Raw genomic sequence first — 17,252 nt, 5'->3', positions numbered from 1 at the left:
CAAGCTCTGATAATGCATGGAATATTATATGAATATATTATCCATTAAAAAAAATGCTTCTCATAAAGTGTGCAGTTGGCCTGAGGTTCATCATGAGTTACTGGACAGACCCATTGATACCTTTTTCTATTCAACCCAATATCTGGAGATCCTCTTGCGTTCAAACGTGAGCTCGATATGTTTTAAAAAAAAAAAACGTACAAGTGTACAGCGCATGTTCTCGAGACTCCGCCGCTATGGCAACAAAGCCGCTAAAACTCAATCACGCACAAATGAGCTTATTGTGAAATTGATTTCTTTATATTTGCTATTCGTATTCTCCACACTGCAAAATCTGTATGTGTTATGAACTATGTGTGGACCTATGTAAAATACGGGACGCGTCATTTTGCTTGTAAATATGGGACGATTCCGTATTTCACGGGACGGGTAGCAACCCTAACTGGGAATGGCAGAGGATATATATAAAGGGAAGGGATCTCAATTTAAAACAAAAATTAGTAAAATCATGCCCGGTTCCAGAATCAGATCACTGAGGGTGCTCTAGTAAAGTGCTGATGTAGGCTAAGAAAGAGTCATCACTTTTACCAATAATTTTAATAGAATTGCAAAAATATGTATGTAGTTTCTTTTTATATTGCTTTAATGCGTTACTATTTTAACATATCATATTTCTGTCCCGTGCAGAGTGAATCCAGCATTTATATGTAGATGTCACTTCCAAAACTTTGCAGCATAAAATTGGCTGGGGTTTTAATGGGGGAATAACACACACAGTTTCTGCCAGTCTGGTGTTACTCTTGAGTATCTCTAGAGTAGTGTTGATCCTTCATATCTCACAAGAGTCTTTAGTTTATCATATTTATAAAAGACAGATACACTGCACCGATTCTTTCTGAAAACAGCCGAGCTCATGGAGGCGTATAGTGGGCGGAGCTAAATAGTCATGAACACACACACACACACACACGTTGGTGTTGTTCACACTATATGCACTTACACGCCGATTGCCAACAAAACACACACATTTGATGCAGTTTCACTCACCACCTGCGGTTTCCACTCATGACCGGGAACAAATACACACTTCAGAAACACACTGGGTTTCCTTAACGCTGGGTTATTTGTGAAGCTGAACAAGGTGATCTTTCCCTCACACACACACACACACACAGACTTCTTTAGTGACATTGTTGATCTCGTGTCTAAAAACACAACGCCAGCTCCGCCGACGGCTCCTGTAACCCGAAAGAAGCTCAATGATGGACACGCTCTTGCTCTCTCTCTCTGGTTGATGTGTGTGTGTGTGTGTGTGTGTGTGTGTGTGTGTGTGTGTGTGTGTGTGTGCACTCATCCGGGAGAAGTGCCCATACAAGGCATTCCTCCCTTTATGTCATCATACTCGGAAAAAAACGAGAGTGTATTTGGCACAGAAATCCAACTTGTTTTTTAAAATGTTGTCCACGTTTAGCATGAGAATTAACTCTTTGAAACTGTAAATAAGGCAGAATGCATTAAAATTGCCATTAGACCCCACCCCCACTTCTGATTGGCCATTGCGTTCAAGAGATCAACAACTACGACTGTGATTAGCCACATTGCTTTAATAGTCATATTTGAATTCAGCACATCAACATACATAATAAACTGCACGGTTTATCTCTCAAGCTGACAACTTCTAAAAACAACTGTAGACCAGTGTTACTTATTTCTTTTTATTGAGCTCACAGAGGTTTCCATATTCAATAACTTCTGAATGTAAATGTCAACTGCTGCTAAAGCCTTGGAACAAAGAAAACCAATGCAAGCGCACATCTCTTTCCACTCGCAACAGAAAAAAATCCCCATCGGAGCTGGCAGTATGACTAAAGACCATAGAATTCACTCTGCCGGGGATCCTTTGGTGCATTGTTAACCCCCAGAGGGGAGCTGTGCCCAAGGAAGCAGTAAAAGGTACAGTGCCTGCTGGTGTTCTCCTCTTGTGATGTGCAACCCAGTTTCTCTTCTTGGAAATCCTGATCTGTTATCATATCAAAGGGCCAATGCGGTGACCAGCTGAAGTCCCATCTTTTCAGTGCGAGTTCAGTGATTCTGTTTACACAATGCATGTGAACTGTGAGGCACATACAGAAGACTCGCCTACACCCAAACACCCACACAGACTCTTTGGCTTGCAGGACAGCCTTTCAAACAGCTCTGGCAGAGGCTCGTCTCCCCCTCACTGAGTCCATCACAGTTTCCGTGGGCCTTTCTCTGCCCAGCTGCTGTAGGCATGCTGCGTCCTGAATTCGGCGAGCGGAGAGAGTTGGACAGAGTCGGCTGCGCACCAGCAGGGGGCAAAGCAAGCCGGCAGAAAGGCCAAACTCCCCTGACGGAGCTGAGGTCAGACACAGTAATGCACCAAACACACCTTTCCTTCCCACTGTGCGTGTGTCTTTGACATGGACTGGAATGAATGTGTGGCGATCGATATTTAAAATGCACTGTAGTGAATGAGCGATGTTAGCAGCACGCCGTGCGCATAATTAAAACTGGTCAACAGCTGAATTATAACCACCGTGTTGCGACTGAAAAGGATGATGCTACCAATGGCAAGGTCAAGTCAATTCTTTATATATATAGCGCTTTTAACAATGCTGATTGTTTCAAAGCAGCTTCACAGTGTCAAACAGGAAAATAATGCAACAGAATTTTATTCAGCCGTACAACCGCTCCTGAGAAAACGCTGATGTCATCAGCTCATTTCAATTATCATACAGTGACAAAGTGGGCTTTAGATCAGTCATTTAGTTTATATGGTTAATTTAGTTTAATAATTAGATTTATTTGGATATTTAGTTGAAAAATGTAGTGTCCCCAACTGAGCAAGCCAAGCCAAAGGCAACAGTGGCAAGGAAACCAAAACCCCATCAGGAGCAGAATGGAGGAAAATAAACCTTGGGAGAAACCAGGCTCAGTCGGGGGGGCAGTTCTCCTCAAACAGCATATGATTATTATTCTGGCAACTTTACAGGTCAGAGGTCATAATAGATCGGAATATTCGAAAGATCGGAGGTAGCACGCCGGAGACGGGTTTATTGAGGATGTGTCAATTAAACAATAATTAAATAGGAATAATCGAAATATCAGTCATCACGCCGGAGACGGGTTTATTGAGGGTGCCGTATTGATGAAACAATTATTAAAGTGCAATATTCAAAAAATCTGAGTCATCACGCCGGAGACGGGTTTATTGAGGATGCTGTGTCGATGAGGCAGTTAATAAAGTGCAATATTCGAAAAATCAGAGTCATCACGCCAGAGACGGGTTTATTGAGGATGCTGTGTCGATGAGGCAGTTAATAAAGTGCAATATTCGAAAAATCAGAGTCATCACGCCAGAGACGGGTTTATTGAGGATGCTGTGTCGATGAGGCAGTTAATAAAGTGCAATATTCGAAAGATCAGAGTCATCACGCCGGAGACGGGTTTATTGAGGATGCTGTGTCGATGAGGCAGTTAATAAAGTGCAATATTCGAAAGATCAGAGTCATCACGCCGGAGACGGGTTTATTGAGGATGCTGTGTCGATGAGGCAGTTAATAAAGTGCAATATTCGAAAGATCAGAGTCATCACGCCGGAGACGGGTTTATTGAGGATGCTGTATCGATGAGGCAGTTAATAAAGTGCAATATTCGAAAAATCAGTCATCACGCCAGAGACGGGTTTATTGAGGATGCTGTGTCGATGAGGCAGTTAATAAAGTGCAATATTCGAACAATCAGAGTCATCACGCCAGAGACGGGTTTATTGAGGATGCTGTGTCGATGAGGCAGTTAATAAAGTGCAATATTCGAAAAATCAGTCATCACGCCGGAGACGGGTTTATTGAGGATGCTGTATCGATGAGGCAGTTAATAAAGTGCAATATTCGAAAGATCTGAGTCATCACGCCGGAGACGGGTTTATTGAGGATGCTGTGTCGATGAGGCAGTTAATAAAGTGCAATATTCGAAAGATCGGAGGCAACACGCCGGAGACGGGTTTATTGAGGATGCTGTGTCGATGAGGCAGTTAATAAAGTGCAATATTCGAAAAATCAGAGTCATCACGCCGGAGACGGGTTTATTGAGGATGCTGTGTCGATGAGGCAGTTAATAAAGTGCAATATTCGAAAAATCAGAGTCATCACGCCAGAGACGGGTTTATTGAGGATGCCGTGTCAATGAGGCAGTTATTAGATAGGAATATTTGAACAATCAGAGTCATCACGCCGGATACGGGTCACCGGTTTGATTCCCAGGAGATGGTTTGATTCCCAACACAAACACACTAGATGGCGCAGTGTAGTGCAGGGGTTTTCAAACTATAGGAAAATATAATTAATAGCAATACATTTAAAGGTGCAGTGTGTAGTATTTATGATAATCTATTGACAGAAATGCAAAATAATATTCATTAGGGCTGGGTATTGACACAAATTTCCCAATCCGATTTGATTTCGATTCACAAGCTTTCGATTCGTTTCGTTTCGATTCAATTCAATATGGATTATTGTGGATATGTATCAGGTATAATACATGGCCAATATTCTCAAGGAAAACAAATTTTCTGAACTAATATTGTAAATATGGGAGTCAGTTGATACTACATTAGCCTACTAATATTGAAGGTAAAAATGGACTGATTTGTATACAAACACTTAAATGACACTAAATTATGTTTTTTTTATAATAATAAAGTTATAATATTAACTTTACAATGACATAATCATAATTCCACTCCAATTCGTTTTTTTAAATATAAACATTTAAATGGTGGCTGTATTAAAAACTTGCCAGATTTATTCATACATACATGCATTAAATATTGAAGACGTTAAACATTAAAAATGACAATGAATATCCTATGTAATGTGATGCATATAATTAGCAAAATTCTCCACTCTAGAGTTAATTTTTCTAGCTGACTAACGAGTTTATGGACACTGGATATGGTTTTTCTGAGGTAAATGTGACGTCACATGACATTGTTTACAAGCCGTTTTACTTACAGTACATCTTTCTGCGGTTGAAACACTGATTGAGCGATTCTATGTGACTTGATACGAATTTCGGTAAGTTGTCCTGTATCTTTTAACACACTTTCAGAAGCTCATTCATGTTTATTTTGCGCTGTTACTGGTATTAAGGCGGAAGAGAATATGTTTTTGAATTTCGTAAAAAAATAGACGTAATTTGAAATCTGAGACTTTGTTTCATATCAATAGTAATAAAGCACAAAGATTATAGTGATTTATTGGATGGGAGGCGCTACAATGTTTATTTCATTCATTAACTGAAAACAGGATGACTAATCGATTCTTGGGATTTAAGAATAAGTAAGAATCGATTAAAATCAAGAAATCGATATTTTTTATACATAACTATGTTTTCAGTGGTGTATAAAGGCCGTTATGTTTTTATTAGCTTAGAATGAGCCGTTTCTATCTACACACACCGCGGGTCCCTTACAGTGAAGCCACCATTTTGTGCTGTCATGTTTCTACAGTGGCCCTAAAGGGACAAACTTCTCTACAGAGCGCTAGTCACTCTCTGCTCTCTCCAACGACCACATTTTGTCCTGTGTGGGCCACCATAGCTTCTCTCTGTGCTCCGAAAGGGAGCGGCGAGCGGTGGGGGATTCACAACCTCAACGATAGATGCCGCTAAAAGTTACACACTGCACCTTTAAAATAAATGTATTAATAAAGACAAATTATTTATTGACAGCTGCAATTTTACACTATTGATCAACAGTCTGGGGTTGGTAAGAGTCTCATCTTCACCAAGGCTGCATTTATTTGATTAATAATACAGTAAAACAGTAATATTGTGAAATATTATTAGAATTTAAAATAACCACGTTCTGTTTGAATTGGGGAGACTGGGTATGGCTGTAACACTTTTTGCTTCATCGTCTGTAATTTTTGAGCAAGAGGGGATACAATTTTATACAAAGTACCCACATTTGTTTACTACAAAAGGCACCAATTCAAACCTTTGCCATATTATCACAGCCCTTATGAGTTGATGTCAAATACATGGTGTGCCTTAGTAATCTCCCCATGCTGGGGTAAATGTAACAATTAGACAAAAGAAGCAAAAACAGCGGCAAAACCATGCAATATGCTTCAAAAACCAAAATAATAATACACAACAATGCAAATCCTCTTACGGTTTGACTCGGGAGTGTGTACGTGTGTGTAAATGACTCTACTAGAACAAACCTGCTTAATGTTATTTTTGCGTAATGAACACTTGACTCCAGGGTACCTGTGTAAAGAACATAACGTTCTCACAAAAAACACTGTCAATGTGTGTGTGTGTCAGTTTGTGAATATTCTCAGTCAGAATCACACCGTTATAGGAGGGCAAAAAAAGACTTTCTTCCATTGACCTCCAGTCATTTTTACCAGGTTTGTGTAAGTACTACATGTAATAAGACAGTGATATTAAAAGACTAAATTCAATATACACCTTATTGATGATGCATACTCTGTACAGGCAAGCAGATGAACACAGAATGTAAATACAACACAAGGTTTCTCGTTAAGCGTTTTTTCCGTCGAAATTCTGGGCTCATCTGCTCGCCTGTATATAGTCTGCATCATTAAAAAGCTGTAAACTGAATTTAATATCACTGTTTTAGTATACTAAGGCACTTTAAGGATGGGTTGCACCGATCAGCCCTTTTAATCGGTGTTTAAAATTAAGTGGTACTCGATTTAAAATAAAACCCAGATCAACAAATCCTTGATTAGAGTTAAACTTAGCTTAATTATTGGTGCAACCCACCCTAAGTGTTTTTCACGTCAAGCGTTTTAGAACGTCCCGCTGTTTTTCATGATTGAAACACTGCAGCAGGTGCTGTGTATGGATCACAAGTGCCCAAAACTTGCATCTTGTTCACATATTTTTGTTTTTAAGATGGAAAACTGACAGGCTGTGCTGCAGTTCTATGGCGGTTTTGCCCTCCAGGGATCCACGACAGTCACATGACTGAAAACTATGAATAGTGACAAATGAATGATGTTAACCCTAGGCTTGGCGGGTCTAGAGACTGCATACGGCACATTTTACCCACACTTCCTTTGGCTTTGAGTTGCCAAATTGCTCCTTACAGACTGAGGTTTATATGGGATCTGAGGGGAGTTGAGTAAAAACCGAAACGATAATATGACTCCTAGTTTATCCTTGATTGGTGGAATTGGTACACTGTAAAAAAAAAATCAGGTCTCCAATTGAACATTTTCTAGTGAGCGATCACATCTAAAATTTTCATTTGGCCAAATTGAATTTCTTGAATTTTAATTGAATTAAATTCCATCAATTCACAGAAATTCAATTTGGCCAACTGAAAAATTTAGATGTGATCACTCACTAGAAAATGTTCAATTGGAGACCTGAATTTGTTTTTACAGTGTATAGTTGTAATTATAGATATCCATAATAAAGGCTAGATCCGCGCTGCTGGCCAATGGAGGTCGACGTCTGCACCTGGCGGCCATCTTGTCACCGTCAGCTCGCTCACTCCTAACATTGTGTTTTAATGGTGCGTGTACTTTTTAAATAACCATAACTTGCTCAATTTTCTACAGATTTTCAAACTGTTTGGTTTGTTATAAACGTCAGAGATGTAGTTATAATTATTCATAATTTGTTCAAGTATCCAGAATTATAGCCAGCCACATTAATAACGTTTGTAAGCATCCAAACCATTTGTAAATCCGTCAATATTTCAGCGAGATAAGAGTATTTGTGTTCATGCAGACAAGATGGCCGCCGGTGATGATGTTAGAGACTCCGCCGTAAGAGATCTAGCCTTTATCATGTATATCTATGGTTATAACACTCCCCATGTTACAACCATACCTGGTCTCCCCTATATTTTTAATTGTACTTTATATCTATGATAGCCAAGCTGAGGTTTTCTGGCAGCCATTGCTCAGTGTCACATGATCCTTCAGAAATGTCTAATATGCTTATTTGATGCTTAAGAAACATTTCTTATTATTAATGTTGCAATTTAATGCATCCTTGCTGGGGGAAAAAATGTAGGCCTACTGATCCCAAACATTAAATTCTACACATTTATATAATATTTATTTTATTTTTCAGTATTTTTCAAGTAAATATATAGTTTTTTCATATTTTAGGAGAGGGGGTTCCCTTACAAGGCCATCATTTATGGGTCAGTGTAGATGTAAATGGATTTTGTAACTGCAGACACGTCAGAGGTCTTCACTGCCTGCGGTCATAAAACAAAGACAAAAATGTTTATAAAATAAACGTAGAAAATATTAATATCCTACAGTAAAACTCTATTTAAAGTAAATGAAATACTATGGCCCTTCTCTATCATGTGCCTGCACTGTCCACTCAATGATATCATGGACTGCTTCAGATCGAAGCCTCATCACAACTGAGACGTTAGTATTTTTATTTATTTTTTTCATTTTCTCCTGCTATGATGTTGTCAGGACTCCTCACTGTGCTTTCTTGACCCATCACAAGTCTGACAGAAGTTCTGTGCCCAGACTTGTGCAGGAAACTCCACTGCTTACTGTAGCGTTCAAACACCTTTCATTCACAAGTTTTCCTAGTTTTATAAAGTTTTCACCTACCACAAAGGGTGTAGTCAACACCATTTAACATGTTTTACTGTAACCAACTTTCATTTTCTGCTGAAAATGCCTTTAAAAACCTTTGTTAAAGGGTTAGTTCATCCAAAATTGAAAATTAGCCCATGATTTACTCTCCCTCAAGTCATCCGAGGTGTGTGTGACATTCTTCTTTCAGACGGACACAATCAGAGTTATATTAAAACATGTCCTGACTCTTCCAAGCTTTATAATGGCAGTGAATGACTGTTTCTGTTTTGAAGTCCATAAAAGTGCATCTATCCATCATAAAAGGGTATCCGTCCATCATAAAAGTGCATCTATCCATCATAAAAATGCATCTATCCATCATAAAAGTGCATCCATCCATCATAAAAGTGCATCCATCCATCCATCATAAAAGTGCATCCATCCATCATAAAAGTGCATCCCATCCATCATAAAAGTGCATCTATCGATCATAAAAGTGCATCTATCCATCATAAAAGTGTATCCGTCCATCATAAAAGTGCATCTATCCATCATAAAAATGCATCTATCCATCATAAAAGTGCATCCATCCATCATAAAAGTGTATCCGTCCATCATAAAAGTGCATCTATCCATCATAAAAATGCATCTATCCATCATAAAAGTGCATCCATCCATCATAAAAATGCATCTATCCATCATAAAAATGCATCTATCCATCATAAAAGTGTATCCGTCCATCATAAAAGTGCATCTATCCATCATAAAAATGCATCTATCCATCATAAAAGTGCATCCAATCCATCATAAAAGTGCATCCCATCCATCATAAAAGTGCATCTATCGATCATAAAAGTGCATCTATCCATCATAAAAGTGTATCCGTCCATCATAAAAGTGCATCTATCCATCATAAAAATGCATCTATCCATCATAAAAGTGCATCCATCCATCATAAAAGTGTATCCGTCCATCATAAAAGTGCATCTATCCATCATAAAAATGCATCTATCCATCATAAAAGTGCATCCATCCATCATAAAAATGCATCTATCCATCATAAAAATGCATCTATCCATCATAAAAGTGTATCCGTCCATCATAAAAGTGCATCTATCCATCATAAAAATGCATCTATCCATCATAAAAGTGCATCCAATCCATTATAAAAGTGCATCCATCATCATACAAGTGCATCTATCGATCATAAAAGAGCATCCATCCATCATAAAAGTGCATCTATCATCATAAAAGTGCATCTATCATCATAAAAGTGCATCTATCATCATAAAAGTGCATCCATCTTCATACAAGTGCATCTATCCATCATAAAAGAGCATCCATCCATCATAAAAGTGCATCCATCCATCATAAAACATAACTAATAATGTAAGCATCACAAACCTGTAGATTTTATAGCGTGTGGAGAAGCCTTGTTGGAAGCGTTCTTTAAACTCAGTGTATTCTGGACAGCGATGGAAGGGCCCTTTATCAGACAGAAGCCAGTCCAGCTGGCCGCTGCTCCGGCCGGAGATGGAAGAGAACGGTGAGCTCTTCTGGTCCAGACGCTCAGCCAGAGCCAGAAACCAGCTCAGTGGGCCCAGAGGTGCCCAGTGCCACAGGAGCATCAAGAGGAACCATCTAACAGCCGCAGCTCTCTGCCAACACAACGCCATCCTGCCCCTGGGCACCTGGCGCCAGCATTCTTCTGCCAATCCCTTTGACCTGAACAGACAGGAAGAGAAGACGATGGCGTCAGCATATATTCATATACATTTCACAAATAATAACCAGGAATCTGCAAGTAACAAAACACAACATTTTCAAGTACTGGAGTAGTATTTTCTTGAAAAACGTACTCCAGAATTCATGAGTTTATTTACAACCTTGAAAAATATATTTTTACAGTGTAGTGGGATATTTTTTTGTTTTCATAATTCAATATTTCATGTCTTCTGATCACCCTTCTAGAATTTATTTTATGATAAGCACTGTCTGACTGTATGCCATACAACAAGGGTTGGGTACCGTTCACATTTTAACCGCACCTGTAATTCCCAACGGTACTTTTTTCAATACTTTAGGGATGTTTACCTCAATAACTGTACAGAAACTGTAAGTAATTAATGGAAGTGTTATTGACATTATGCCAGAGTTGCCATCGTCTGTGATGTTTGTTTACTTTAAAATTTACCAGTAAATTTTAGTCTACTAGATACTTAATTGAATTCATAAAACCTACATATATTTGAATATATTGTTTAGAATTTCATTTCTACACTCTAAAAAAAAAAGCTTCTATATGGCACCAAAAATGGTTCTTGGCTCGTAAACCATAAGGGGAACCTTTTTTAGTGCTATATTTTGGTTCTTCAGTGGTTCTTCACTGGTTCTTTGACTAAGGTGCTATATAGCACCTCTGAAGAACCGCTGAAGAACCACTGAAGCACCAAAATTGGTGCTATATAGCACTAAAAAAGTTCTCCTATGATTACGAGCCAAGAACCATTTTTGGTGCCATATAGAAGCTTTTTTTTTTTATAGAGTGATATGAAAAGATTTCCCACAAATTCTCTGTTGTGTATTTTCTGGTAATCAAATAAATTGACATAATTCGCCTCCGTCCCTTTTTAATGACGTACGACTCGCATTTACTGGGGAATATCCGATTTGACCGCTTACATGGCGGACGCAAATGCACGTATCCGAATCATATCGGATTTATTACCACATATGACTGAGGCCTGAATCTGATCTGAGGATATCGGAATATATGCAGTTTTTTTCCTGCTTACACGTTCACATGTCATATCCGATCTGTGCCACATGAGAGGGAGAAATCTGAATTGGGTCACTTGAACCATGCAGTGTAAATGGGGCCTATGAGACGGCAGAGATGGAAACACTCGATTGTGTGTGTGTGTGTGTGTGTGTGTGTGTGTGTGGTAAATTAAACCGCGCATCTGTGCCATTCATTCACACAGAAACACACAGGACATCCAGGATTTGTCTTTAAATAGTCTTTTTGTGGTTTAACATTCACAGACACTCGTCTATATCACCAGATGAGTTCTTAGGCACTGATTGATTTAAAGTGAATTGGTACGTAATTTGGTTTGGTGCCCTTAAAAGTATCGAGTTCAGCACCCAACCCTTCATACAACTGACCCGAAATATTCCATTTTAAACTTTTCTCTCCTCAGTGAAAAACGCAAGTCTGAAATAATGTTTGACGTTTGACCAAGGGCCATTTATATCAATGAATTTGCATGGATTATGTAAAGTGCAGGTAGACATCGGCTTTGAGAGAGGCAATGCCTTCATGCATCCATGCATACGGTATAATATCAAACCATTAGTTCCATACAGGGGTTAGTTCCACTCCCTGACATTCCTTTATAATCCTTCTTCAAAGCCATGAAAATGAATTTTCTGAAGCAGGTTTGGATTCCTAATGATGTATGAACTATACCTTGTACATGTTCCTAACAGCAGCAAAGGGCTATTGGTCGTTTTTGTAAAAGGCAATTAGAGACGAGCAGATGAAACATAGAAAAAGGTCTCGATACAAGCAATAACCATATACGCCGTGGTTTTTATACAGTAATAAGTTCCATTTACCCAGCATTGCCTTCTTCAGCACAATTCATTAAACTGGGAACGGCCATCAGGTCATCCAGAGATAATTTCCTCCTATATTATTTTCCTCGAGAACATCTTATTCCCTCACTCAGTCGTGTTCTAATATACAAAATGTAATTATCCCTATTCCTTCTGCAAAATATATTTCTTCTACTCTTCACATTTTTCTCATAGTTTTACAACTATACAATCCTCCCATCGCCTCATCTTGATATATCAAATTCTGTGCTATTGCAGTTCCTCATTTGTTTTATGTCTTTCATCATATTTGTGTGTTTGTTCTTCCTTGCGATTAATCTCATGGCTTTTTTTAGGTTTAATTTTCTTCCTCGTGGTTCTGTAATAAAGTGACCGCCATTTCTGTAAGGGAAAATACAAGCTTGTTTATTCAGGGATGTCAATAATTCAATTAATCAATCAAGTTTCTAGAATGGTCAGAGAATCCCTTATTACTGAATTCATTTTTATTGTGTTATGCTTTTAGAATTAATTACATTAAATTAACGTTAAATTGACAGTCCTTTGTGCAGTGTATTAGACGAGCGTAACAGAGTAAAATCTAATTTAGTCACAATGTATACGCCTATACTTAACTGTAAACGAAAGGTGCTAAAAATGGCAAATGCCAACCCAGGCAGGCAAATATACGAGACAATACATTATAGATTAAATGAACAGTACGAGCAATACCTGATGAACGGCATTTGAACACAGAACGCATTCATCAATGCATGCATGTTTACCGCTCCCTGAGAGAGGTAAATGCCATGCTATTTGTCAAATTTAGAGGAACAACTTTATCTAAAATATAGTCAAAACATGGCCTTTATCATTCAACGCGTTGCAATTTTTTGATTGTAACTTCTAAAACAATATGCTTGAGAATTACTCTTTGCACAAATATTGTCGGTAAAAAATCCAGTCATTGCATGTCAAGTCTAATTTTGGTCCATTCGATAACGTTGGTTTACTAAAGTTCCCTTTCAAGGAAAGTCTGTTCACTCCGCGGCAGTGGTGTAAAGTATCTGAGTAAATAGCCCTGTTTTAAAACAATTTATCCCAGGACGTTTTTTACCCCTGGACCTGCTGTTGTCTGCGTTTCCATCGCGGTCTAACGTACCGTGAAGATTATTCTGGTGATGTAAGACTGCACGCGACTTTCCATTTCCCACTGGATTTCGTCCTTCGCAAATAAGCTTGTTAGGCTGCATTAACTAGTTCAGCCGGAACCGGGAACATTTCCCATAACACCTGATGTACTCGTTACATCATCAGAAGAATGGCATCTACGCTAATGTTAGTCTCTCTGTTTATCGAATATTCCTATTTAATAATTGCCTCATCGACACGGCATCCTCAATAAACCCGTCTCCGGCGTGATGACTCCCATCTTTCAATATTCCGATCTAATATGACTTCTGACCTGTAATGTTGCAAGAATCATAATCATACGCTGTTTGTTAATTATCCAGAGGAGAACTGGCACCCCGACTGAGCCTGGTTTCTCCCAAGGTTTATTTTTCTCCATTAGGTCACCTGAGGGAGATTTGGTTACTTGCCTCTGTCGCCTTTGACTTGGCTTGCTCAGTTGGGGACATTAAATATTCAACTACATTTTCAACTAAATTATTGTTCTGCCCACATTGTCACTTTATGATAATTAAATGAGCTGGATAACATCACCGTTTTACTGAGTATTAAATATATTAGCAACTTTTACTCTCTACTTGACTACATTTATGAATGAGTAAATGTACTTTTTTACTCCAATACATTTGAGTTGAGTAATGCAGTTATATTTTGCATGGCACTAACTTCTTCTACAGCAGTTTGTTTCTGATATAAAGCAGCTAAATCCCGTTTGGCAGGTACTATATCTTGTGTGTTTTGCCTTTACTCACCCAAACTGGTCAATAAGGCTAGTTTACGTGAATGCGAGTGCATTAGCAGGAGTTTCTGAATCGCTGGTGTTTGATTTATGAGATGAGTTCATGACTGCAGCCGCTGATGAGACTGAAACCAGCACATACAGTGCAAGTAGACTTTGACTATTTCATTTTACTTAACGTTATTGTATTTATCCTCTATATTGACGAGAGCTTTTTGAAAGAGATTGGTTTACTTATGGCCTTTTTGTGCACTTGAGCTTAACTGAGACTCGTGAGTTTGTAGATGTTTAAGATGCTGTTGTGTTGACCTTGATTTATTGCAATATTGTGGTGTTCACTTTTATTTTGATTTTAGAAAATAAACATGATTTCTAATCTTGCAAATCAATAGTTTCTTATTTTCATTGGCATGTCTCTTAGATGTTGAGCACTAGTGCATCTTTGAGCCTACATTCAGTACATTCAGTAAGATTTTTACTCAAGTCGCATTGGAAATGGTGACTTGTAAATTGTATTGGAGTCATTTTCTCTGTACTTTTACTCAAATGAGGTTTTCCGGTAGTCTTTACACCAATGCCTCCGGGCAGCTATTTTGGGCATCCAAGACCAAGTCCTATCTACTTGATTGGGGGAATCCTGCAATCTCAGAAAATATGACCTAAACTGTCCCATAAATGTTGTTTCTAATGCTCATATAGCGTTGAAAAAAACTTATTTCGCATGTTAGACCAGCTAATGCGCATGTGCAGTCCTGAACGCGAGTCTGAGTTTTCTATGGGAACCGGAGCTTCTAACAGCAGCTGCGGTGACCCAGTGACTTTTATCAATCAGCGATTGGCTCTTTAAAGGGTTAGTTCACCCAAAAATGAAAATTCTGTCATTAATTACTTACCCTCATGTCGTTCGACACCCGTCAGACCTCCGTTCATCTTCGGAACACAAAAGAAGATATTTTAGTGTAAATCTGATGCTCTGAAAGGCCTCCATTGGCTCAATGCACTTTACACTCTCAAGACCCTTAAAAGACACTAAAGACGTCATCACAAAGTCCATCTCACTACAGTGGTTCTACAATAACTTTATGAATCTGCGAGAATAGTTTTTGTGCGCAAAAAAACCCTAAATAACGACTTATATAGTGATGACGATTTCAAAACACTGCCTCATGAAGCTTCGAAGCGTTATGAATCAGTGAGTCGAATCATGATTCGGATCGCGTGTCAAACGACCAAACTGCTGAAATTTGGCGATCCAAACTGCTGAATCGACTCACTGATTCATAACGCTCCAAACCACTGAATCGACTCACTGATTCATAACGCTTCGAAGCTTCATGAGGCCGTGTTTTGAAATCGTCATCACTATACAAGTCGTTATTTAGGGTTTTTTTGCGCACAAAAACTATTCTCGCAGATTCATAAAGTTATTTTAGAACCACTGTAGTGAGATGGACTTTGTAACGACGTCTTTAGTGTCTTTTAAGGGTCTTGAGATTGAACTGTGCATTGTGATTTCAACTAAAATATCTTCATTTGTGTCTGAAGATCAACGGAGGTCTGACGGGTGTCCAACGACATGAGGGTAAGTCATTAATGACAGAATTTTTTTTTTGGGTGAACTAACCCTTTAACTTAGGAGGCGGGACGTATTCCGCCATATTGCGTGTTGCAGTTTCTCCCATTCATAAGTAGTAGGAGTGAACCGTCTTTCTATATCTATAGTCTTTGAAATCACTCAGTGACCGACTCACTCACTCATCTTACCTCACTCATTCCTCACATGCTGCTATTGCCACAGTTGGCAGCAGATGGACGCCGGTATGGTCAACCTTTCATTCTAAAGTACAGTGACTGACTTCCCTTTTGAAATTTGCCTTTCAAATAAACCCAGGGTCTGAGTAGTGACACCCCAGACGGCTATAGCAATGCAATCTTATTGCTCTCCATTCCCTCTGGAGCCTCTGCCTAATTATAAAATGCATAAAACATTGAAATGCCAGGAAGACAATGGAAGAAATACTGAATTTAGCTCTGACATTTTCATGCGCGTCTTGCATAATTTAGGTGTCTTTATATTTACCCTTCCCGCTCAGAAGAGAAGCCAGCTGCGGGTCTCCAGGATTTAGCATAGGGTAATAGAGACACGAGAACACAACACATGTCCACAACAGTATTCTGCAGAGCAAACGTGTTCTGAAATCAGCATTGCAGGGTCTGAGGTTCACCTGAAGGCTTTAAAAACTCATGATCCAAATAGAGAGGCTTTAGATCTAATTGATCAAATAATGATTATGTAGTGGTTTTAAAAACTAGCTGGAGGACATGCTGAGATTGCAGCTCTTTGTGATTATGAGGGATAAACAAGCCCTGAGAATAGTGAATTGCTCAAGGAGCATCTGTTTGTCCGTCTGAATTAACATGCTGAGGATGTTTTAATCTTGCACAGTGCAAACTCCCTCAGGAATGTTGTCTTTATATGATCACGTTCAAGGCTTGACGTTAACTTTTTTGCTCACCAGACACTGTGGCAAGTGGTTTTCCCATTTTCACTGGCCAAAATGTTGTTGTTGGGAAGTTTGTTTTTGGCTATATGTACATGACAACTGTACAAACCCAAATCAAGTCTACAGGAAATGTAGCATGACAAACATGTAACATGACAGGTCATCAAATGTGTCCATTTAGCTCTGATAAGGTTGTATGTAAAGCTCCTTAAATCGAGACAGAGAAACACCAACAGTTGCTTCTAAAAAATAAGAATATTTGGTGTAAATGCAATTTATTCTCAAGCAATATTCTCATCAGTGTCCTATCATCGGCTATGACCTTTTAAATATGTTGCATATTTTGCTTATGAGTCCATAAACTCTAAAAAAAAAAAGGTGCTTTATGGCACTAAAAGTGGTTCTTGGTCGTAATGGGAACCACTTGTGCTGCTATACAGCACCATATCTTAACAGGTTCTGTATATGGTAGCAGTGCGATCATTTGAATATACTACCGGGTTTCTACTGATACAAAGTTTAATGCTAAATCGCTGAAGTAACCCTTTAAAAAGGTTCCCCTATGATTACGAGCCAAGAACCCCTTTTAGTGTCAGTGTACAGTAG

The 17,252-nt window shown here is 38.8% G+C and overlaps 1 protein-coding gene across 1 annotated transcript in view; it reads right to left on the bottom strand.

The window, feature by feature from the left end:
- Positions 1-17,252, bottom strand: part of brinp2 (bone morphogenetic protein/retinoic acid inducible neural-specific 2) — a 220,415-nt gene that overhangs the window by 143,953 nt on the left and 59,210 nt on the right. The window contains exon 2 of the mRNA XM_079819006.1: positions 10,017-10,337. Coding sequence (XP_079675132.1) covers positions 10,017-10,288 — 272 coding nt within the window. The 5' untranslated portion in view covers positions 10,289-10,337. The remainder of the gene's footprint in view (positions 1-10,016; positions 10,338-17,252) is intronic.

The sequence above is a fragment of the Gobio gobio genome (assembly GCF_949357685.1).
Source record: "Gobio gobio genome assembly, chromosome: 6".
Taxonomy (NCBI): domain Eukaryota; kingdom Metazoa; phylum Chordata; class Actinopteri; order Cypriniformes; family Gobionidae; genus Gobio; species Gobio gobio.
Note: the sequence above shows the minus strand (reverse complement) of the source record. Positions and strands in the feature narration are given on the sequence as shown.